This window comes from Haliotis rufescens, unplaced genomic scaffold (assembly GCF_023055435.1).
Source record: "Haliotis rufescens isolate VD_foot unplaced genomic scaffold, xgHalRufe1.0.p SCAF_11, whole genome shotgun sequence".
NCBI lineage: Eukaryota > Metazoa > Mollusca > Gastropoda > Lepetellida > Haliotidae > Haliotis > Haliotis rufescens.
The window spans coordinates 37,131,504-37,156,300 of NW_025963791.1; the positions used below are offsets into that span (position 1 = coordinate 37,131,504).

General features: G+C 40.3%; 2 protein-coding genes across 7 annotated transcripts in view; one reads left to right on the forward strand and one right to left on the reverse strand.

Moving 5' to 3' along the window:
* Positions 1-9,540, forward strand: LOC124153095 (ER lumen protein-retaining receptor 2). 2 transcript variants are annotated; one of them, XM_046526245.2, is made up of 5 exons: positions 1-166; positions 2,422-2,681; positions 3,532-3,784; positions 5,125-5,152; positions 7,262-9,540. In XM_046526245.2, exons 1-5 carry the CDS (start codon positions 76-78, stop codon positions 7,311-7,313), a joined length of 684 nt encoding a protein of 227 aa, XP_046382201.1. In that variant the 5' UTR covers positions 1-75; the 3' UTR covers positions 7,314-9,540. The 2 variants fall into 2 exon arrangements, with proteins under 2 accessions (XP_046382201.1, XP_046382202.1); XM_046526246.2 differs by lacking the exon at positions 5,125-5,152 and having other exon boundaries at positions 3-166.
* The window catches only part of LOC124153094 (DNA polymerase subunit gamma-2, mitochondrial-like), a 20,741-nt gene continuing 3,549 nt past the window's right edge, over positions 7,606-24,797 (reverse strand). For all 5 annotated transcript variants that reach the window (XM_046526240.2, XM_046526243.2, XM_046526241.2 and 2 more), the window contains 6 exons: positions 23,526-23,631; positions 21,168-21,341; positions 18,645-18,794; positions 17,552-17,727; positions 12,630-12,726; positions 7,606-10,194 (listed from right to left, as the gene is read on the reverse strand). In XM_046526240.2, the coding sequence (XP_046382196.1) occupies positions 10,135-10,194; positions 12,630-12,726; positions 17,552-17,727; positions 18,645-18,794; positions 21,168-21,341; positions 23,526-23,631 (763 nt within the window). In that variant the 3' untranslated portion in view covers positions 7,606-10,134. The remainder of the gene's footprint in view (positions 10,195-12,629; positions 12,727-17,551; positions 17,728-18,644; positions 18,795-21,167; positions 21,342-23,525; positions 23,632-24,797) is intronic.

A 24,797-nucleotide genomic window follows, 5' to 3' on the forward strand; every position in this document is an offset into this window, starting at 1 on the left:
TTTCCCATAAGACAGTTCGAGCCACGTCCGCAGCCGCCATAGTGGAACGTGTGAGAGCTAGCAGACGCATCCAAGATGAATATCTTCAGACTTTGCGGTGATATGTCCCATCTTTTAGCAATAGTATTGTTATTGCTAAAGATGTGGAAGACGAGATCATGTGCAGGTGAAGTATGGTTTCATTTTGTACCTTGTTTGGGTGTTTTAAATAGCGACAGGACAACCGGCAAATGCACCGGTGACACGTTAACTTAGGTCCCAATAGGTGTTTGTAAATAAGGCACCCAGGAACCTTAAACATCATCATATCTTCTAATGCTGTAGTCATGCTATATTTTTATTTTTATTTTGCAAAAGCCAGTTTCATTATTCCATTTGTGTGTGCTTGATAAAATGAAATACAGGAAACTTGGTGACTTGTCTTTGAACCGAGTGTAATTTGATCCCCCGGGCCCAGTGAGGTACTGAGAAGTTCCAGTGTACACGTAGCAACATTTTGCCAATCACCAAGTGGCATTGACGTGGCATCCTCGTTTACCATTTGTGTTTAAAACCATTCTATAGGCTAATTTGTAGGTGTCTTAGCATCTGAGAAAACATGAAGTAATGAACAGTATGGACATGACATTTTTCAGGGTGGAATGTTTGTTTTACCCTAACTTTTTATATGGTTTTAGTTGCCCCTCATGGATGCTCTAGATATTTGCGATTTTGAAATAAGCACCACACCATTTACAATTCCACTTGTATGATGCTTTTGGTTCGTATTAGCTGCCTTTGAAGTTGTAGGTCTGTATAACACTGTTTTGAGTTTGGTACCCAACAGAAAACATTGCTAAAATAAGGTAATTTTATTGCATGCTCAGGGTAAAATTAGATAAGGTGTTGCACATGTTCCTTTTGCAATTGTGTCCCATTTGTGAGAATTAAGATCTGTTGCTTGAGGTGTCCTTGATTATTTGTTGTTTAATTATATGTATTGTTCATAATTTGTCTTCAACATGTTCAATGCAGGAAGCCAGTTCATTGAACCAAATCAGACTGCTAACAATACCAATTTAGATGAGAAGCAGGTTTATAAAAATCTCATGGTCATGTTATTGATTAGCATTTCAAATCAGTGGGTAGCATTGCTTTTGTGGGGCTGAATTGTTTGATATGCATTACTCAGAAGCTTGTGGATGACAAAGTAGGCACAATTTATGGATAACAACTTCTTTAATAACTGTGAAAGGGACATTTCGGTATAGATCCTTATACCGTTGTCAAGCAAGCGTGGGACTTTATAGTCTGATAATCATAGTATACCACAATTTCACTGGTGATCTATAATTTAATGGTTATGATAAATTAAAACGGTAAGGAAAATTAAGGTGTTTCCTTTATTTCATATTACAATTACGGGCAGTTAATCATTTAATGTTAATAATGTTAATACTAATAATGCTGTAATCATTCAAGTGAGTGTATCTGTAAATTTTCATGGACCCATAAGTCTCCTGGTCATGTTTATGTCATGATGATTCACATGGTATCATCTTTACTCATGGAAGGTTCATTTCACTAATGCCAGGATAAGTCGAGGCTGCTTTTTCTAGAGGAATGCCTATTCAGAGCTTCTAGCACTAGAATTTTTGTAAAAAGGCGAGAGGACAAGTGGACGAGACAAAAAATGTTTACTGTGTTTTCATTTTCTATCAGTTGTATTCCGTTACAGTTTGTAGCAAAATTGAAGCTTTGAGAACTGGTTCAGAACTATAGTCTTCAAATCAATCAATGATGACTACCATCATTGGATTTTCCTGGGCGCAATTTGTAATCTCGACCTAGCAGACTAGCATGGATTTAGAAGGCTGGGCTTTATTGCTCTTGAGATGAACAAAAACAAGACCAAAGTATCTGAGTTTGGTTATATATTTCAATTTGTATATTTCCAGTAATAACATTGTAAAAGAGTTATCATTAATAGATGAAAAGTATTGAAAAAAAAGTTTCCTAAAAACTAAATATTTTGGAAAAGTGCCTTCCTTCTAATCATGCTTATCCTATCCCCAGGTTCTTCTGTAATTGTAATGAGAGCACCTGTCCCATGGCTTTTATTATGTAGGGGTTTTGTTGTCATTTTTGTTAAGACAAAGCCTAAGGGTGCATATGGAAATAGAACATTTTATTGGATGAAGTTAAACAATGTAATGAAGGGGGAAGCCCCAAAATGTCGCCACAACCAAAAAAAGAGGCTGTTATCTTTCGTGTCTTCAAAAAATGTAGGTTTTGACAGCACAATATTGATTGAGATGTTTCATCTTGTCAAAAAGCCATTCAAACCTCAAAATATTCTTTGACAATTATGTCAAATAATTGCACACAGTTATCGCTTTGTATTTAACAGTTTGAATAATATGATACCTATTTTATTTTCAGGTATCTCTGGCAAGAGTCAGATACTTTTCGCCCTGGTGTTTACCTCACGATACCTGGATCTGTTCACTTCATTCATCTCGATCTACAACACAGCCATGAAGCTGTTCTTCCTTACATCGTCATTCTTCACAGTCTATCTTATGTTCATGAAGTTCAGGGCCACTTATGACAGTAACCACGATACATTCAGAATGGAATTTTTGGTGGTGCCAGTCGGTGGCTTGGCCTTCCTTGTCAATCATGAGTTCTCTCCCCTTGAGGTTGGTGTATTTTGTTATTGATTTCAGTAATCACTATATATTTGCCGTCTTTTAGAGGAAGTGTGCGTGTCAGATATTATTTAATTATATGAAATTAGAAATTATTCAAACAAAGCAAAGTACTTTGAAAGTCGAAATGACATCAATGTATGGACTTTAAATCGCTACAGTGTCATTTTCAAAACTGAGTAATAGTTTGCAAACTTCTTAAATGTCTTATATTTTTAGAACAAGTATCATTTATGGCTCATATATATTTAATACAGTCAACAGTCAAGTCTTGTTAATCCGACTAATGATGAAAACCGATTAAATCAGTGCATTAATCTGACAGTCTCGCACTCAGACTCCGACACACCTAATTTGCAACGAATTACCGAAATCACTCATTAATCAGTCTCACCCCAACACACTGATCAGCGTACTCTATGGTCATCTGCCCGCGAGTACACAGCCAGTGTTTTGATGCAAGACGAGTAGGCTGGTAGTTGCATATTACAAAGCTGCAGAGATAAACTTTGCTTAACAATAAACAGTTAATGCCATAAGTAAAGAAAACAGGATTAATTGCATGCTTAGATTACCTCAATCTCATTAAAATCAGATACAAGTTCTTGCTATCGCTGAGGACATCCCATTACAGGTCACTTCGGAAGAACCTTTCGCGAACTATGACCGACGAACGTTGGAACTACTTAATTTCGTTTATCATACATACTCGTTAATCCGACATAATCATATGCAACCAGCCATGTCGGATTAATGGGACTTGACTGGACTTAGTTGCATGATGGTTTGCATGTTCAAATATATGGGTAGTTGGCTATAATTCTGATGTTATATTGTACAGATTCTGTGGACCTTCTCCATCTACCTGGAGTCAGTGGCCATCCTGCCACAGCTGTTCATGGTGAGCAAGACCGGTGAGGCCGAGACCATCACCAGCCATTACCTGTTTGCCTTGGGATCCTACAGAGCTCTGTACATCTTCAACTGGCTGTACCGTTACTACTTCGAGGGATTCTTTGACTTGATAGCTGTGGTGGCTGGATGTGTACAGACAATATTGTATTGCGATTTCTTCTACTTGTACATCACTAAAGGTGGGTGTTTTACAAGTTTTTCTTGTGTTGGTTTAGTAACTGTTTGGTGCTGTCTTTGGTCCTCTGTTGTACTGAAAGTGCTCCAATATAACCTCATTCTTAGGCAAGTACATGTAGTTGGCATCCCACCCTAGCATGAATGACAGTGTGCCTGAAATTAACTAGGTTTTAGATTTCTAGACACTAAACTGAATTGGCAAATTACCATCCGCTCTAGTGTGTCAAATTATCAGAATTGATTTGTTGCTTTGTTAAAATAACAAATAATCAATTCTTTGTTACATCAACAGATTAATTCTTTGTTACTTTGACAGATTAGTTTCTCTGTTGGAAATGGAACTTCCAGCATTTGCAGAGCAGACTGTCTTGGACAGTTTAGGCTGTTGATAAATTTGTAAAACTGACAGCCAGCCACTTGTTTTGTTTATTGTGCACCATGTTGGCCTTTGGTTTGGTTTCTAATGCTGTGATGCTTCTTGGGTGATCATTAAAACTCAGTATGACAAGATGGTCTGATTATTATGATGTATGGCAGGCATGTTGGCACATGCACTTTATTCATGTTTCACACATCCTCACTAAACCATATTGCATCCTGTGATAAGTATTCTGTAGGAGTTTGTTTCAACCAACGCAGAGAGAAAGAATGTTAAATTTACATATTTCTGACATCTTGTGGCATGTATAAATACTTGCTGTAGTCATTGGTTGTTTCTATAAATGTATACATCATATGGAAGATACTTCCTAAAATCAGTTTACTTGTACTTTTTTGTAGTACACTTATAGATAACATTTTCACAAATGTATGATGTGTGTGATGTATGCAGGCATTCTGTTACAGATTTATGTTGATTTTGCAAAAATAATGAAACGGTTGTCTATCCCTAGTTCCTGAAACAAAAACTTTATCATGTTTATATGTTATTTGATCAAAATATCATCAACATGATCAAGCAACCTACATGTTAGAATATCTACAATGTGATGAAAAAATACTTACTGGGTAAAGTGACACCTCAGAAAGCAATTCTTTCTAAATCATGGCCAAAAGTTTCCCGTTGTGCCTTTTGTTTTGGGTGATGTTTGTGAAGATTGTTAGTATTTGTTTGTGTGAACTATCTAATCATATATTAGAAGAGGCAAAGGCAGAAAGACATCAACTAATCCATTTAATCACATTCTAAAAACATGTCATATTTTTAGGGGGAAATATATTGACTTGGTCAATTTAGAAAAAGGAAAATTGAATGTTATATTTTGATACTTAAGTCTTTCCCAAACATGAACAAAATTCTTACTACGGATGACATGAAAGTATTCAAATTAATCATTTTCAGGTCAGTTCAAAGCTATAAAGGACATGAGGTACGAAAATCTTGGGAATGATATATGTTGCTGCCTTGGTTTGCATGGCTAGAGTAGCATCATTGAGTCTGGAACACAACACAAGTGGCTTTGGGTCTCTCTCCCTTTGGTTTAGCCTTCCAATTTTCCTGCATTTTCTGATTTTGAACTACCATGGATAATATTTTCAGATTTTTTCCCCCCGAAAATGTACTCCATACAGGGATTTTATTAGAGACAAGTTCTCCTAGAACATCTTACAATTTTTAATGAGAAATTTGTCTTTACCTTGTTATCACTGCCAAATTTGTTTCGGACAGTTTTGAGAACAATGGCTTTAACAAATATGGACAGAATGAACCAACCTGAAACCATGCCGTACAATTACGCCACATGATTTTGAATATAACACTTAAAGTTTGATGGTATTCTTTGTAACGTCTTTGAATTTTATCCTTCATGATAGCTGAGCATTCCTGCACACCATTGCCCTTATCAGCTATTTGCACAATGTACAGTACTCACTTATGTCTTAACCTTGTCGTTGTTTAATTAATCTATACACCTACTGATAAACAAACCATCACAGCATAGTGGTCATGTACATACCTGCTGATTATGGACTCCCATTCACCATGTCGAAATTCCTAAATAATAATATAGCATGAGTATTCTAGTTTGCATATATCCTGTATGTATCCCATAAACTGTGAGAATCAACCCTCGAGTACAGATGCTTTTTCACCCATTTCATGTGCATGAAGGACTTGCCAGTAGCAATCTAAGTGTGCTGTAGTGAATACTAACCCTGGATTTAGAGACAAATGCTTTATGCTTAAATCAGGATTTTTTCAGGATGTGAACTGCATGTAAAGCTCAATATGATTCCTCTAAATTACTCCTGATTGTTCATAATAACATCAGGTTGCCCCCCCAGTCCAACAACCAAAGCTATTTCAAAGTTGACCTTTGCTCTTGACCATGTTGACAGCTGTGCAATTGATGATGGAATATACAATCTATTGATGCTTTTGAAATAAGATGATGGATTTCTTCAAGATCATTTTACATTAGATACATGCAAAACCGAACAGACTTATCACAGTAAAATGACTAACCCTTTTAAACACTTGCCAATATGATAACAAAGGAAACCCATTTAAAATAAATAAGTTTACATCAGCCCAAAGGATACTTCTCATGAAGATTGCTGACGTCAAATATAAAAAAAGAATTCCACGTTAGTCCTGGGTTCTACATAAACACTTTGAATAATAACATGCCAATCATTTGTGGGATTTTTTATTTTTTTATTTTTTTTTCACATTTTGCTATTAATTTTATTAGTTTATCTGTTATACCATTCCTTTTACTGCTTGTCTGACCACATCCATGGTTTCAGTTATCTCCCTGTGAACATCTTATCTAGTTTGATTGTCGACTGAACTGTTGCTTTTGTATTATATGTCTGGGAGTGGAAATAACATGTAGATGTTCATATGCACATGTATATGTATGTATGTATTTGCCACGGTTTTCTGCTTACAAAATGGTATTCCCACCTAGGTCAGTGAAGTAATTACCAGATGATGGAGATGAAACTGTATGGTTCACAATAATGTGTATTTTTTGGCATGCTTACGTGACATATGACTTTGTGCACAGTGAAAATTTAGTAACTCAAAGCACTCGGTAGAAACAAACATGCTACTCCAAAGACGTAAAAAGAACACCCAATGTTTTGTCACATGACTATAGTTAATCTGTAATGCCATGACAAATTAACTACAGTTGTATGAAAAACATCAGTTTTTCTTTAACTTCTTTTTTGATGTATATATCATGTTTATCAATTTCCGTTTTTACAGCATGTTGATGTTAGGCCAAAGTGTTAATAAAGATTCTGTCCTGACCATCAAGTTACAGTATCTTTGGTTTCCATGGTTTCACTGTACAAGTCTAGGAATGGAGTACACTTGTGTTCTGAGACACATACACTCAGGATGTCAGTAGCCTACAGTTATATTGGAGCATTTTCAGAAAATATTTCATCTTAAGTGACGAACACATGATTTCCCTTGTCATATTTTCATTATCATGCAATTTTTATTGTGTTTTTTCTTGTTTCAGTTTTGAAGGGGAAGAAGCTCAGCCTACCGGCTTAAGGATAGATATTGTCTAGAAACTTTCCCCATGTGAATACTGAGGGCTGGATAAGGGTCAATGTTGGTGGACTGAAGAAGTAAGGCATGCTTCCAGGAGCTTCCAGGAAGTTCAGAACAGAAATTGGATATCAACCTGGCTCCAGTTACTGACCATAGCTGCAAATTATGTCCAGTATAAGAAATTATCATGAACAATAACTGTAAATAAGTTCAGATTGTTAACATTCTTGGTTCTATCAGAGATATAAAATAATGTCTGTAAGTGACTTTTAATGTTCACATCTCAGTTGGGAGTTTTTGTGTATCTGCAAATAACCAGTGATTTTAGTCTCAACCATGTCAACATGACTAGGGTGATCCAGCAGTCGTATACATGGTGATTCGTGTATCTACTAACACTAATCATGAGAAGTCCCTGATCACGAGACTAGCGACAGAACTGTACACTTCCCTTCTAGTTGTGTCAACAAAGGAGCATGCTTTACTTGATTGGTCTGTTGCTAGGAAGTTGATCATGCTGCGGTATTTTAATATAGCCATCAGAATGTATGTTGTGTATGTCTGCCTGCAAGGTGATGAAAAGTATTTTATAAATGGAATTTGGGCTATTTTCTAACTGGCCGGTTGGGCGTTGGACTTTCTATTCTGAAATTCTTATTGGTATGTTTATGGGCACATGTCTAATTTATGATATCTACTTTAAATTGTTTTGAATTATAATTACAGAGCCTGTTTGAGGTTCATCAATATCACATGGTGTTATTTACTCTATTAAATTAAATATGTTGTTGCTTCAAATTAGACATGTGCCCCCCAGGTATGTGATGTGAACAGATACTATCAATTCTATTGTTCAATATTCATTATCAATAGTTTTAGTTTTGTTACAATTTATTTTATAGGATATGCTTTTGTTGGTTCCATTGTTTACAAGTATACTCACTAGGGGTACAAAATAAGATCTTGTGTCAGACTCCCGGGTTTAGATTGTGCATCATGTAGAAATTACAAAAGTGCCAGTATTTGATCATCAATGATTCCGGCTAAGGATGTCCATCAAAATGTTTGCCTGTGAACAATTCATGGATATTACGGGGAGTAGCATACAATAGTATAGAATGGTCTGTGTGAATGTATAGTTCAACACTTGTTTTGTTACGGTCATGTTAACATCAAAATGTCAACCAGCAGTAGCATTGTATGAAGCATATCTGACTTCCGTGAGGGATATAAGATAGTACTATTTTCTTAATAGGTGCATTTTGTACATATGTCATGTCTACTGATGCCATATTGTGTGTTTTGCTGTCTCGATGGGGACCAGATGGAAGATATTGTGTTGATGATCAAGCCACTGTTTCTCGCTAGCTCATCTCGCTCTTACAAACTTGTAGGACTGGATCCATAATGCTGTGCTAGAAGTAATCATGTAAGGCAGAAAATAATCATTGGTAATAAGTATGAAAATTCAGCAATATCCGGTAAATGTTTGGATCAATTTAGCAAGCCTTGATTTACAACTACTGGTGTCATTCGTGTAGTGCGAGACTTTGTTAAAGCGAGTGAATACATTTGAATTGTATACATGGTTTGTAAGAGTGGGAACCCATGTTGGGGCATCAGGTAGATGACCTTTGTTACCCCAGTGATAGGAACAGCTTTACAACTAGTCTGTATGTACTGTACAAGCCTCACTCTTAACTGTCGAGACAGGGGTCCAGAAACAATATACTAAAACCTGTACAGTATTCAGTCTAACCAGAGTCCATGGTGATATTCCACAAAAACTATCCTTTGCTTTCAAACTCAGTTAAGTCAAGAGGTGTGGTATTTCCTTTTCTGTATCCATGTAAGTAAAATACCACCATTGGCGCTGCTTTAGTTTACTGCTGATCTTCTCACCAAGACATGGGTTATAGAAGTACTCTCCGTAACTGAATAGTAGCTCTCTGCTCCTTCCAGATATCATGGACCCCTGTCGTTTACTGTTATTGCCATTTCATTCATTTGTACAGACTATTTATTCATTATTTCATAATGGTGCCTGGATTTGATTCTTCGTAACAGCTGTAATCTACCATATTAAACCATGTGTAGACTGATGCATGCAGATAGAGTAGTTATTCAACTATCTTTGGTTTCATTGTTAAAAATGATATAATGATATGCGACGTCTTGTCAAAAACCTTTCACCAAATTGCTGTAAGCAACAAATGAATTGTATAAATAAAGACAAACACTTAACTATGCTTTGGTCTGTTTTTATTTTCATTTTATTCATCAAGGTCATAATTCACCCTTGGTCTTGTTTAGTTTTAATTTAACTTCTGTAAATTGAAATCAATGTTGATTGGAGTTGACATTGATTTCCTGTCTGACATCTTTGGTACAACTGACAAAATATTGATAATTCAGTAAATTATTGTGGATACTAGTAGCCCTAGTAAATAAATTGCACTATACAGAAGACCCGAAGTTATATTCCCCAAATAGCTACTCTATTTTTATTTTATCAAATGGAACAATGGAACTCTTTCAATTGATCACTTATTTGTGTAAGGCCAGGTGTCTAAGAGGTTTTACCTCCTTTAAGATATAGGATACAAATTTCTGACCCCTGCCTCTGAATTACCATGTACATCTTTTCCCCCTCTGCAAAGGCATGACTATTGTTCAAATGAAAAAAACATGGGTGACATGGTGCAAGTTGAAATAGGAAATGGCATAAGGCATAATTTGTGAAATTAAAGCACCATGATGATATTGATTATCAGACGTAAGTTGTAGAAGCAGGACTCTTGCAGATATACAACTGTCCTGCTCACATGGTGCTTGTCATTAGACTGGACTTGTGTAGCGTACCAAGCGCTCCTTGAACTTGGCAATGTGAACTTGCTCCTGCAACAGTAAGGACTGGGACTTAGGCATCATGCATTCACTCTTGTTAGTGTCAAAGGCTTCCTCAATGTGACTACCTTATTTGGAATACTTCATACTAAAGAAATACCCACAAGAGTACTCCCAATTTCAAGACCTAACCTAACTGTCCCTGAAATGGATGCTCATTAACATACTCTCAGAGGCCCCAAGGGTTTTATATTTTGTTTTTTAATGCTGCATTCAGCAATATTCCAGCCATATGGAGGCAGTCTGTAAATAATCGAGTCTGGACCAGACGATCCAGTGATTGACATCATGAGCATCGATCCACGCAATTGGGATACGATGACATGCATCAACCAAGTCAGCAAGCTTGACCACCCGATCCCATTAGTCGCCTCTTACAACAAGCATAGTCTCCTTTAAAAGACCTATTATACTCCGGATCTTCAGGGGTAATCCAAGGGTAATAATGCAGCCCCTACACATGGGAAATGTAGCTGTGGCCCCTAAACTTGGTTGTACCGTCCAAGAAGTCATAATGCAACATCTACACATGGTCGAAGGGGCCCAGAAGTGATCATACAATCCCTAAACATGTACAATACAGTACATTGCAGTGTGGGTTCGTATCCCGGATTGGACTCAACCCCAAAAGTACTAGAATCTGTACCTCACTAAGAAAGTGTTATCCCAAATATCACATTTGTTACCGTATAAGTCTGCAGATAAGCAAAATTTTGAGGACCAGAAAAAAGATTCTGTAGAAAAGGGTTGGCTTATCCACAGGATATACTTTCATGATAGTATTTTTCAGATTGTGATCTGTCAGTACATTTGACCACTTTCTAAATGGCATTGTGTGTTCATAGCTTGAGGCCATAGTGGGAGCCGTGCCAATTTACACTCGTCAGAGGTGTACACAAAGTACGTGATCTGGAGTACCAGTTGTCAGACTTTCATTTTTTGGAAGCCTCGGTGGCTGGGTGGGTTAGATTGCTGACTTTGTGTGCTGGCGATTAGGTGCCTCACTCTGTCAGTGTGGGTTCGTATAACAGATGGGACTCAATCCCCAAAAGTACTAGAATCTGTACTTCGCGAAGAAAGTGTTATCCCAATATAACATTTGTTACGTTAGACCACTTTCTAAATGACATTGTGTGTTAATATGACAATGGCCTGTAAATAATCTTGTTATATAATGTGGTAGATTACCTAGTCTGTGTCAGATTAACCAGTGACTGAAATGATCAATGCTATTGAGGGACAATGACAAACAGTTTACCAAGCTGCCAAGTCTGGCTGACAGATACATTAAGTCGCCTCGCATGACAAGCACAGTGGACGGGAACCAAACATGACCTGGAGTCCCTACAGGCTTGAACAGACCAAATGGAACTATAAGGCTCAGAGTTGATAAGCTCTACCCTGTTTTGTCCTGTTTTCAGTGCTTGTCATACCAGGTGAGGTGAAATGGGTTTAACATTGCGTCCAAGATTATTGCACTTATATAGCGATGCGTGTGTGTGGGGCTGCTTGTAATAGTCCGAACTGATGCCGATTTATAGTGCTAGCCCACTGAGATACCATGTCGCAGTTTAACATGAATACCCCACTCAGACACAGCATACTGACTCCGAGCCGACCAGTCCTTATTTTAGCCCCTTAATGCCGAGCGCCAGACAGGGTAACAACAAGAACCATCTTTCAACGTCTTTTGGTATTACATGGCCGGGGATCGAACCCCGAACCTTCCGCTCTTCAGCTGACGCTCTAGCACTAGACCACAGGCGGTCGCTTGTCATACCAGAGCCAACACAACAAGTGTAGCAACTAGCAAGGTTGAGACATACAAATTTTATCAACAGCAACTCTGAAATGTAGAGCATTTTTTTTGTGACAATCGCTCGTTATCTCTGCTGACGTGTATATATATGGTTGATAGAACCAGCCGAACGTGGAATGTAACACATGGCTGCTGTCAGTACCACATGTTTCACCGATCAATACTGTCTAATGTCATGTGGTAGTATTCAGATATTCATTGTGATCCAGTTATTTACTGGATACTGAATACTATTAACTCTCTAAATGAGATACATTGATCAACCTGCAACATCTTGTTTCAGTACACCACTCCATGTTTGATAGGGATATTTTTTATCTTTCCATAATACACAGAACTAGTTCTCACATGTCGGAGCATACATTATTTAAATAGAATGTATATCTGAATACCCCTATCCAAAGTTGAGTAGTATAGTTCATATTTCATTAATGTATAATTTAAGGTTTTTGGAAAAGCTGAAGGTTCTGTATGTTTAGAACAATCATATGAACTGAAGTTTGTTTCATTTTTTTTAGTTTTATATAATCAATTACAAGTATTGATGAATACATTTCAAAATGAAATAGTTATTTGTAAGCTTGATGATGCATATGTCCACGCCTACCTTCAACATGGTGTCCCGATGTCGTATGGTGATGACACCGGTGTCGAGAGTTTGATCGTTTAGCACTACAGTATATGGTATGCCAAGCTCGTCATTTCTGTAACATAAACACAGTAATAGGGAGAGGGCGAGCAAGTAAATGTTGTTTATGTGGCAGTTTGCTACATCCCAGTTTTATCCCCCATCTTCAACATACCGTATTCGACGTAATAATCGCCCAGGGCGCTCTCAAAATTAGAAATAGGGGGCTGTTATTAGAATATTATTCTGGTGAAAAAGACAGAGTTAAAAGATAAATTTCGTGGTTTATGCTGACAGCCTGAAATGTTTATATACGAGAGATATATTTTTCCAGAATTTAAATGCCCATAATTAAGGGTGCATATAACACACTAGTACGTATTATACGCGAATAAATAAGTGTTGTGTACATTGATTAATCGGAAGGGGTGCTAACTGATATTGTTCACTAGCCAATATATTAGCAAATATCGCCGTGGGCGCTTATTAGAGCAGGGCGCTTATTACGTCGAATACGGTAATCAAATCTGGGTTAGGCAAACAAGTGGTTGATAGCACGAGCACTACATGCTGTCAGGGCAGAGTGACACCAAACTGGCGAGTTCAGCCATTGTGACCACCCAATCCTCATTTCAGTCGACCCCTACAAGCACAGGGTTCAGTGTACATCAACTTCTTAACAGTTTCAACACAGGTGGTCCAAAACTGACTGAGTCAGAATTCTGTTGTTGTTTAATGCTGCACTCAGCAATATTCCAGCTCTATAGGCCATCTGGTCTATAAATAATTGTGACCAGTGACTGTCTTGAGCATTGATCTACGCAATCGGGATACAATGACATGCATCAACCGAGCCAACCAAGACCTACAGAGCTACAACAAGCATGGTATGCCTCTTACAACAAGCATGGGTCATCTCTTACAACACACATGGGTCACCTCTTACAACAAGCATGTTATGCCTCTTACAACAAGCATGGGTCATCTCTTACAACAAGCATGGGTCACCTCTTACAACAAGCATGGGTCATCTCTTACAACAAGCATGGTATGCCTCTTACAACAAGCATGGTATGCCTCTTACAACAAGCATTGGTCATTTCTTACAACAAGCATGGTATGCCTCTTACAACAAGCATGGGTCATTTCTTACAACAAGCATGGGTCACCTTTTACAACAAGCATGGGTCATCTCTTACAACAAGCATGGTATGCCTCTTACAACAAGCATGGGTCACCTCTTACAACAAGCATGGGTCACCTTTTTACAACAAGCATGGGTCATCTCTTACAACAAGCATGGTATGCCTCTTACAACAAGCATGGGTCACCTCTTACAACAAGCATGGGTCACCTCTTACAACAAGCATGGGTCATCTCTTACAACAAGCATGGTATGCCTCTTACAACAAGCATGGGTCATCTCTTACAACAAGCATGGGTCACCTCTTACAACAAGCATGGTATGCCTCTTACAACAAGCATGGGTCATCTCTTACAACAAGCATGGGTCATCTCTTACAACAAGCATGGGTCACCTCTTACAACAAGCATGGGTCACCTCTTACAACAAGCATGGTATGCCTCTTACAACAAGCATAGGTCACCTCTTACAACAAGCATGGTATGCCTCTTACAACAAGCATGGGTCACCTCTTACAACAAGCATGGGTCATCTCTTACAACAAGCATGGTATGCCTCTTACAACAAGCATGGGTCACCTCTTACAACAAGCATGGGTCACCTCTTACAACAAGCATGGGTCATCTCTTACAACAAGCATGGTATGCCTCTTACAACAAGCATGGGTCACCTCTTAGAACAAGCATGGGTCATCTCTTACAACAAGCATGGTATGCCTCTTACAACAAGCATGGGTCATTTCTTACAACAAGCATGGTATGCCTCTTACAACAAGCATGGGTCACCTCTTACAACAAGCATGGGTCATCTCACAAGCATGGGTCATCTCTTACAACAAGCATGGGTCACCTCTTACAACAAGCATTGGTCATCTCTTACAACAAGCATTGGTCACCTCTTAGAACAAGCATTGGTCATCTCTTACAACAAGCATGGGTCATCTCTTACAACAAGCATGGGTCACCTCTTACAACAAGCATGGGTCATCTCTTACAACAAGCATGGGTCACCTCTTACAACAAGCATGGTATGCCTCTTACAACAAGCATGGGTCATCTCTTACAACAAGCATGGGTCACCTCTTACAACAAGCATGGCTTGCTCGAGACCTATTCTAACCTAGGTCTCTATGGTAGTCATGATAGCATACAATAGTTTAGCTGGTTTGATAGCAGAGGTCAAACATGCAGAATCAGCAGCTTCAAAGACTAATGAGCAGATCAATTGATTAATGAGAGTGTTGTGTTAAGCTACATCAAAGTCTTTCATCTACATGTGCAGGGACCCATGAAGATCCAGGTATACAATAGGTCTTCAGCAACCCGAAAGAGCAGACTTGCGGGATCGGGCGGTTATGCTTGCTAGCTTGGTTGATGCATGTCATCGTATCCGAATTGCCTAGATTGATGTTCATGATTTAAATCACTGTATTGTCTGGTCCAGACTCAACTATTACAGACCGCGGTCATACAGCTGGAATATTGGTGAGTGCAGCGTTAAACAACAAACAAACAAACACACAATATGTGGAGGAATGCCTGAATTAATGCAGGTTAATGACATTAAAACTGGTAAGGGACGTGTTTGTGGTGCTGACACACCAAATGCCATAACGGGAGGCAAATCAGGGAATGAAATCCATGATCAGCAGATCCTGATACAGTCTAGGGACATAACTGCACAGCTAAGTGCAGCACTTCAGACCAACTATGGCCTGCCAGTATAAACTATCAACACTTGAGTCAAGGAGTGCTGGGGATCTACCTGGAGACACCAGTGTTCCCAATGCCCTTCCTTGTTCTAGTCAAGGTCAGTCAGAGCCAGCATCCTATTTCCCAGCTTAAACCACATACGGTGAATTGAACACTTCAGTAATTTCGAGACCCGTGAAGATCCGGGGTAGAATAGGTCTTCAGCAACCCAGGCTTGCCGTAAAAGGCGACTATGCTTGTCGTAAGAGGCAACTTACGGGATCGGGTGGTCAGGCTCGCTGACTTGGTTGATGCATGTCATCGATCCCAGTTGCGTGGATCTATGCTCATGATATCAACCACTTGATTGTCTGGTCCAGACTCGATTATTTACAGTCATATAGCTGGAATATTGCTGAGTGCAGCGTTAAACAACAAACCAAACCAAAGTAATTTCGAAATACACATGTACTGCACATGTTACCAATATATTTGAATTATCTAATAACATGGAGAATTGAAGTCAGGATTCATCCATATTAGATCCATAAACACTATGAAATAGGGAATCTCACCAGTCTGTTTTTGAAGTGCTGCAGTATAAAGGATACCAACATGTTTTTTACAATAAAATGGTCGTTTACAATAAAATCCATAGATGGACTATGTGGCAGTTCATTCACATGTGTCATGTTTTGTGGAGATTGTGACATTGTGAAAAATGGAGAGACTGTGTCTGTAAATATCCTGACAGGGTAAAACAATAAGACAAATTGTCATGTGTGTGCATTCATATGTCTGCAATATTGAAATTTTTAGCAAGAGAATAGGGTAATTCTGGAATAGGTAACTCAGGTACTCAGGACCTGGGTACCCACAGCACCATCCGGACCCGTTGTTAGTCATGTGATATATTGTTTAATGACAAACATTGACTAGGGCAACTCCATGGTTACACTACAAGTCACTAATATTCCCATTTCTTTCTGACTATGCACCCATTCCTTCTGACTCTTATCTGTTGGAATAGAGATAAAGCTTCAGTCAACTTCACGTTATGCTGGCCAGATCGTTTTATACATGTATCTAAATACTTTTTGCCAGAGCTCCAGTAAAACAATTCTCAATCAGATATTTTGTACCAAACTCTTAAGAGCTACAGTGGGTAATGGGGGGTCGGGTACCCTTGTAGTCAATTTTGGACTCGTCCCAGCCCTACAGGAGAAGCTTATATACTCCCTTTTACAATTTATCCATGTGAATATTCAGAAGGGGTGGGTATTGGATGTTTACAGTGTATCACAATATTTTACAATGCACAAGCCCATATTGCAATACGTATCACAATATATTGTTTAATTCACAATTTTGAATTCAGAAGCAATTAGAAACATCAACGTAGGAAACAAAACAACATGCTGGAACATCATAATGTTTACTCATTCAATAACTGCAAGGATGCCCTCTCCGGGACAGATGACTTGGTGTTACACCACTGCCACAGAAACACTCCAGAATGCGAACTTGCATTTTCGAAATTACAGAAACATTTCAAAGGTATATGGCAAGTGTATAACATTAAACACATGATAAATATAGCTAGTTGAAATGACCCGATATACCGAGCATTAAAACATGATATTGTAATACGTATCATGGAAAAAACGAACCTCAATTTACCAGTTATACTAGACTAACATTTAGTCCATGAAATCTTATAATACACACTATCCTTCTTGACTCTAAAAGTAAAATAAACAAATTTCCCTATGTTGATTTCATAGGAATAGAGCTAGCTAGAGCTGGCTAGACTTGCTTTTGTATGCGTTTCTAGATTGTTGTTTTTTCTCATAAAATAAATATATTCCACAGTCATGGTGCATTACTTTGGTAATACCACTCATCCTTAATAATCATCTGATTCAGTGCTTTCTTCAGAGATGTGTCAAGTTCAGGACAGAAGAGTGCCAGGCCATACAATAATTCAATGTGTAGTCGCTAGACAGACCCACTGAAGTGATCCATTGCTATAAAATCCTGCTTATGTTGGCTGGGGTTGGTCGTACCGTCTGAACTGAGCCTCCTGTGTCAGACTGACATCAGCAGTGTCCAGCACCCTCATGCCTGCCTCTCGCAGATCCTGGCTCCAGTGGCTTGTTACGAGTCGTAGCTCCCTGGACTTGGAGCCTGTGTTCACCATGGAGACATTGTATGGAGCTAAATGGGGATGAAATTGTAAAACCTGGGAAGACAAGAATTTGACAAAATGATCATGCTGATTGACTCCTAAATTACAAGATTTGTTATTGGTAAAACACATAATGTATTTTAGCTGTCAAATAGAGGTATGAGGCAATGTATTTCATGTGCGTTCCCACACATTTGCAATATCATACACACGATTAATCAATTAATATGAACAGATTTAACATGAGAAGTTATTTGTGAGTGAGTTGGGTTTACAGCCGCTTTTAACAGTATCCCAGTTATATCACGGTGTCATCTTGAAGTGGGAGGAAAGCCCGAAGTGATGCAGGTCTCAGACATTTACCACTTTGGTGAAACCCATGAACACGGGTATGGTGCTGACAAACCTAGAAACTTAATCAGGGCAAATTGGGATTCAAAACCCACAATCGTAGGTTTCTGGCAACCCTGCACAGCGAACTGCAACACCTTAAACGACTAGGTCACTCGTGCCACCCATGAGAAATTAACACAACAGACATACAATACTGAATATAATCACATCAATAACTGTACATGTAGTGCCCCAAACATTCTGACAATGCTTTTAAAGTTATCGTAATTCTAATTTGGATGAGATGTAAAAATATGGAGTCACTAGTTTCGGTATCTCATCTGACTTACTCTTCAATATCTTAACAATAATACTATGAACAATTCAAAGTCTTAGAAAAGTTTTCAATCCCCCCCCACCCAAAAAAAAGGAAAAAAAAGAAGAACATTAACAACGTTGATGTGAGCTGAGGCATCACTGATCTCTTAATATTGGATATAGAAATAATCTAACACGTTCAGCTGCTTGTCTGGGACCATCAGCTTCTCGTACTGTATGGCGCCATCCTTGCCCCAAGCCCTCTATTGTCCCTGTTTCATATACTGTAAATAGAATAAACATAATAACTTCATCATTACCATTCTGGCACCGTTCTGCTTGATGGTTTTGTTTGTAGAGAAGATCTGTTTCTCCTGGAAGGCATCAGCAAGAAAAGCTGCCATAGCGTCTTCTAGTGATGTCTGGCACTCTATGACATGGGGATACACCATCTTCCTACTCACTCGGGCCTGGAAGCACACACAATACTCATGTTCAATAACACTCACGCTTGACCTTGCTGATATTTTGGATCCCCCTCCCACGATCCCCCTCACACTGGATCCCCCTCACACAATCCCCCTCACACTGGATCCCTCTCACATGATCCCCCTCACACTGGATCTTACTGGATCCCCCTCACACTGGATCCCCCTCACACTGGATCTTACTGGATCCCCCTCACACTGGATCCCCCTCACACTGGATTCCCCTCACACTGGATCCCCCTCACACGATCCCCCTCACACTGGATCCCCCTCACACTGGATCCCCCTCACACTGGATCTTACTGGATCCCCCTAACACTGGATCTTACTGGATCCCCCTCACACGATCCCCCTCACACTGGATCCCCCTCACACTGGGTAACCCTCACACTGGATAACCCCAACACTGGATCTTACTGGATCCCCCTCACACTGGATCCCCCTCACACTGGATCCCCCTCACACGATCACCCTCACACTGGATTACCCTCACACTGGATCACCCTTACTCGATCACCCTCCAACTGGAACCCCCTCACACGATCACCCTCCCACTGGATCCCCCTCACACGATCCCCCACACACTGGATCACCCTCACACTAGATCACCCTCACACGATCACCCTCCCACTGGATCACCCTCCCACTGGATCACCCTCCCACTGGATCACCCTCACATGATCACAATCACACTGCATCACCCTCACACTGGATCACCCTCACACTGGATCACCCTCACACTGGATCCCCCTCACACAATCCCCCTCACACGATACCCCTCCAACTGGACCCCCCTCACACTGGATCACCCTCACACTGGATCTTACTGGATCCCCCTCACACTGGATCCCCCTCACACTGGATCTTACTGGATCCCCCTCACACGATCCCCTTCACACTGGATCCCCCTCACACGATCCCCCTCACACTGGATCCCCCTCAAACTGGATCTTACTGGATCCCCCTCACACTAGATCCCCCTCACACTGGATCTTACTGGATCCCCCTCACACGATCCCCCTCACACTGGATCCCCCTCACACGATCCCCCTCCCACTGGATCCCCCTCCCACTGGATCCCCCTTACTCGATCACCCTCCAACTGGAACCCCCTCACACGATCCCCCACACACTGGATCACCCTCACACTAGATCACCCTCACATGATCACCCTCCCACTGGATCCCCCTCACACTGGATCCCCCTCACATGATCACCCTCACACTGCATCACCCTCACACTGGATCCCCCTCACACGATACCCCTCCAACTGGACCCCCCTCACACGATCCCCCTCACACTGGATCCCCCTCGCACTGGATCCCCCTCATACTGGATCCCCCTCCCACTGGATCCCCCTCACACTGGATCCCCCTTACACGATCACCCTCCAACTGGATCCCCCTCACACGATCACCCTCCCACTGGATCCCCCTCACACGATCCCCAACACACTGGATCACCCTCACACTGGATCACCCTCAAACTGGATCACCCTCACACGATCACCCTCACATGATCACCCTCACATTGCATCACCCTCACACTGGATCCCCCTCACACGATCCCCCTCACACTGGATCCCCCTCACACGATCACCCTCACACGATACCCCTCACACTGGATCACCCTCACACTGGATCACCCTCACACGATCACCCTCACACTGGATCACCCTCACACTGGATCACCTCACACTGAATCTTACTGGATCCCCCTCACACTGGATCCCCCTCACACTGGATCTTAGTGGATCCCCCTCACACGATCACCCTCACACGATCCCCCTAGTACTGGATCCCCCTCACACGATCCCCCAACACTGGATCCCCCTCACACTGGATCACTCTCACACTGGATCCCCCTCACACAATCCCCCAACACTGGATCCCCCTCACACTGAATCACCCTCACACTGGATCCCCCTCACACTGGATCTTACTGGATCCCCCTCACACTGGATCCCCCTCACACTGGATCCCCCTCGTACTGGATCCCCCTCACACGATCCCCCTCACACAATCCCCCAACACTGGATCCCCCTCACACTGGATCCCCTCACACTGGATCCCCCTCACACGATCACCCTCACACTGGATCCCCCTCACACGATCCCCCTTACACTGGATCACCCTCACACTGGATCACCCTCACACTGGATCACCCTCACCCTAGATCACCCTCACTCTTTCACCCTCACATGATCACCCCCCCACTTGATCACACTGGATCACCTTCACCCGGGATCACTCTCACACTGGATCACGATCACCCTGGATCACTTTGCCTGCCCCTTAATTCACACAGACCACACCAGCTGCACTCAAAGTCATAAATATTTCATAGTTTACTAACCTGATGGCTTAGTCCTGACTGCTCTTCCAACTGTTTGATATCATGATCTCCATGGTTACACACTGTTTCTATGCTACTCTGTCCCCATGGAAACATATAGTCTATAGATGAAGTGGTTTTCCCATCAGGTGCATCAATGTTACTGGTCACAAAATGAGAGGGCTTGCTGGAAAACTGAAGACAGTCACAACATTCATGTACCCATGACATCATACCCATGACATCATACCCATGACAATATACCCATTACATTATACCCATGACATCAAACCCATGACATCATACCCATGACATCATACCCATGACATTATACCCATGACATCATACCCATGACATCATACCCATGACATTATACCCATGACATTATACCCATGACATCATACCCATGACATCATACCCATGATATCGTACCCATGACATCATACCCATGACATCAAACCCAAGACATCATACCCGTGACATCATACCCGTGACATCATACCCGTGACATCATACCCATGACATTATACCCATGACATCATACCCATGACATCATACCCATGACATTATACCCATGACATCATACCCATGACATCATACCCATGACATTATACCCATGACATCATACCCATGACATCATACCCATGATATTATACCCATGACATCATACCCATGACATTACACCCATGACATCATACCCATGACATCATACCCGTGACATTATACCCATGACATCATACCCATGACATCATACCCATGATATCATACCCATGACATCATACCCATAACATCATACCCATGACATCATACCCATGACATTATACCCATGACATCATACCAATGACATGATACCCGTGACATCAAACTCGTGACATCATACCCATGACATCATACCTATGACATCATACCCATGACATTATACACATGACATCATACCCATGACATCATACCCATGACATTATACACATGACATCATACCCATGACATTATACACATGACATCATACCCATGACATCATACCCATGACATTATACCCATGACATTATACCAATGACATCATACCCATAACATCATATCCATGACATCTTACCCATGACATCATACCCATGATATCATACCCATGACATTATACCCATGACATTATACGCATGACATCATACCCATGACATTATACCCATGACATTATACCCATGACATCATACCCATGATATCATACCCATGACATTATACCCATGACATCATACCCATGACATTATACCCATGACATCATACCCATGACATCATACCCATGACATTATCCCCATGACAATGCTCATCTATATGATTCCACTTTAGTCTGATAGTAAATTACCAGCTTTCATGGAAAATCTACCAATCTCATCTTTACTCACAAAGCTGTAACAACTACGAAATAAGTGAGTTAATTTTTACTATGGCATTCAAGGAGGTGTGTAAATAGAGAATACTTTACAAGCATGTATACAAGTATGCATTGTTTTGAGCTGCTTTGATTGCATTGAGTATTGTAAAATCAGTTTGACACATATGCAAGTGCTTTAATTTCTTTATGACCTATAATTTCTTAATCCTTCTGAGCTTTAGTAGTATGCATGAATTACGACTGTCGCAGTACAAAACCACAATTTTTGTCGAATGACGTCAACAATCTTCAGCTATGACACTGTTTCTAGTGTGATATCATTCTGACCTTACGTCACAATAATGAGTGAGAGTTGGGTTTAACGCCGCTTTTAACAGTATTCCAGTTATATCACGGCGTGTCAGCTAATGTGGGAGGAAAGCCCGAAGTGATGCAGGTCTCAGACATTTACCACTTCGGTGAAACCCACGAGCACGGGTATGGTGCTGACAAACCTAGAAACATAATCGGGGCGAACCGGGACTTGAACTCACAATCATAGATTCCTGGTGTGTCCAAGGGATGCAACTCTGCACAGAGAATCGCAACACCTTAGACGACTGGGCCACCCATGCCCCCTATGTCACAATAAGATTCGAATGACGTCAACAATGACGTCCAGATGACATAAACGATACACCGGTGTATGTGAAGTGACATTTGCACAAGTGCACATACATTTTTTATGAACTTGGATATTTCAAACCCTATGGGTAATAAATAAAAGTATTCATAGCTTTGAGTATGGCCATATATCCTATAACAGGTTCATAACCATTTGATAAAAATATGAGGTATCATCCCATAGACAATACTTCTGTGCATCAGTTTTGAAACACTTCAAATCAGCTGACAACCTACAGGACTTCATTGTAAAATCATTGGTTTATAGATCCACCATCCCTATAACTTGTAAGTATCTGTAAACCCAGAAACATGAAACACCCGGCTATATTTACCTGCCTCCACCATCGAAGTCTGAGACTGAGCCAGTGATCGTAATTCTGGGAGGCACTGCCCGGGGGGCTGTAGTAATGGTGGACTAGGTGTGTCCGGCACAGTCCACTGTAACAACAATATTACATTTCAGTAACATATGTAAACATGTCAGATTACCGATTTATTGATCAGATCCAAAAAGAACAGAATCTCATCCTGACCGAGGATGAGGATGATGGAAAAACTGGGATCCAAACCAAGGGAAACAACTCTGCAAAGCTAATTGCAAAGCCCTGACAATCCATGCCCCGACAACTTAGGACACATATTGTATTTATCGTTTCACAGGCCTGCTGCTGCCCCTACTGAAAGCAGCAGGAAAATAACAAAATCAAACATAAAAACATTCATTTAAATTATGTCTCCCTGTAGTAATATAGACCCTCTTATACAATATAAAATGTTACATATAAACTCCATGTCGACATCGCAATCAGTGATTCAAGAAGTCAGCTGCAGTTTTAACTCCATAGCAGAATGACTTTCATAAAAATAAACAAGCGTATAGTCGATTAAGTCATCTATATCCCCCGCCCATTTTAACACGTTATGGTCCCAAACCAGGTAACTGACCTGACATTTCTCTTAGCCCATGTCAAAATAGCTGCAATGGAAATTCTAAAATAAACATTTCTAAAACTCCTTAATATCAAATGGCACCAATTCAGTATGTGCTTTATACATAGACATGCAATATTTGGCAAGGAAATATTTCTGGAAATAATGCCCAGTAATACAAATTTCTAAAATTCATAAATAGCAAAAGGCCAAAAATCAGCATGTGTCTGATAGATGTGGAAAATTTCATCCGGAATCGAACCCTACCCTTATTGTTTTCTAAGTCAAACTTGTTGCCATGGAAATGTAAACAAAATAAAAATTTCTAAAAGTGCTAAATATCAAAAGGCACCAGTTCAGTATGTGCCTGTAGACATGCAAAGTTTTGTAAGAAAGTATTTAACGGTTTTTGAGTTACGCTCCTGAAACAAACACCACCCTTATCATTGCTTATATAACCTAAGTCCAACTTGTTGCCATGGAAAAGTAAAAAATCAAAATTTCTAAATTTCCTAAATAGCAAAAGGCACCAGTTCAGTATGTGTCTGGTAAACATACATAGCTTTGTTAGAAAGTATTGAATGGGTTTTGAGTTATACCCCGGAAACGAACTCTACCCTAAAGAACCTAAGTCAAACTTGTTGCCATGGAAACATAAAAAATAAAAATTTATA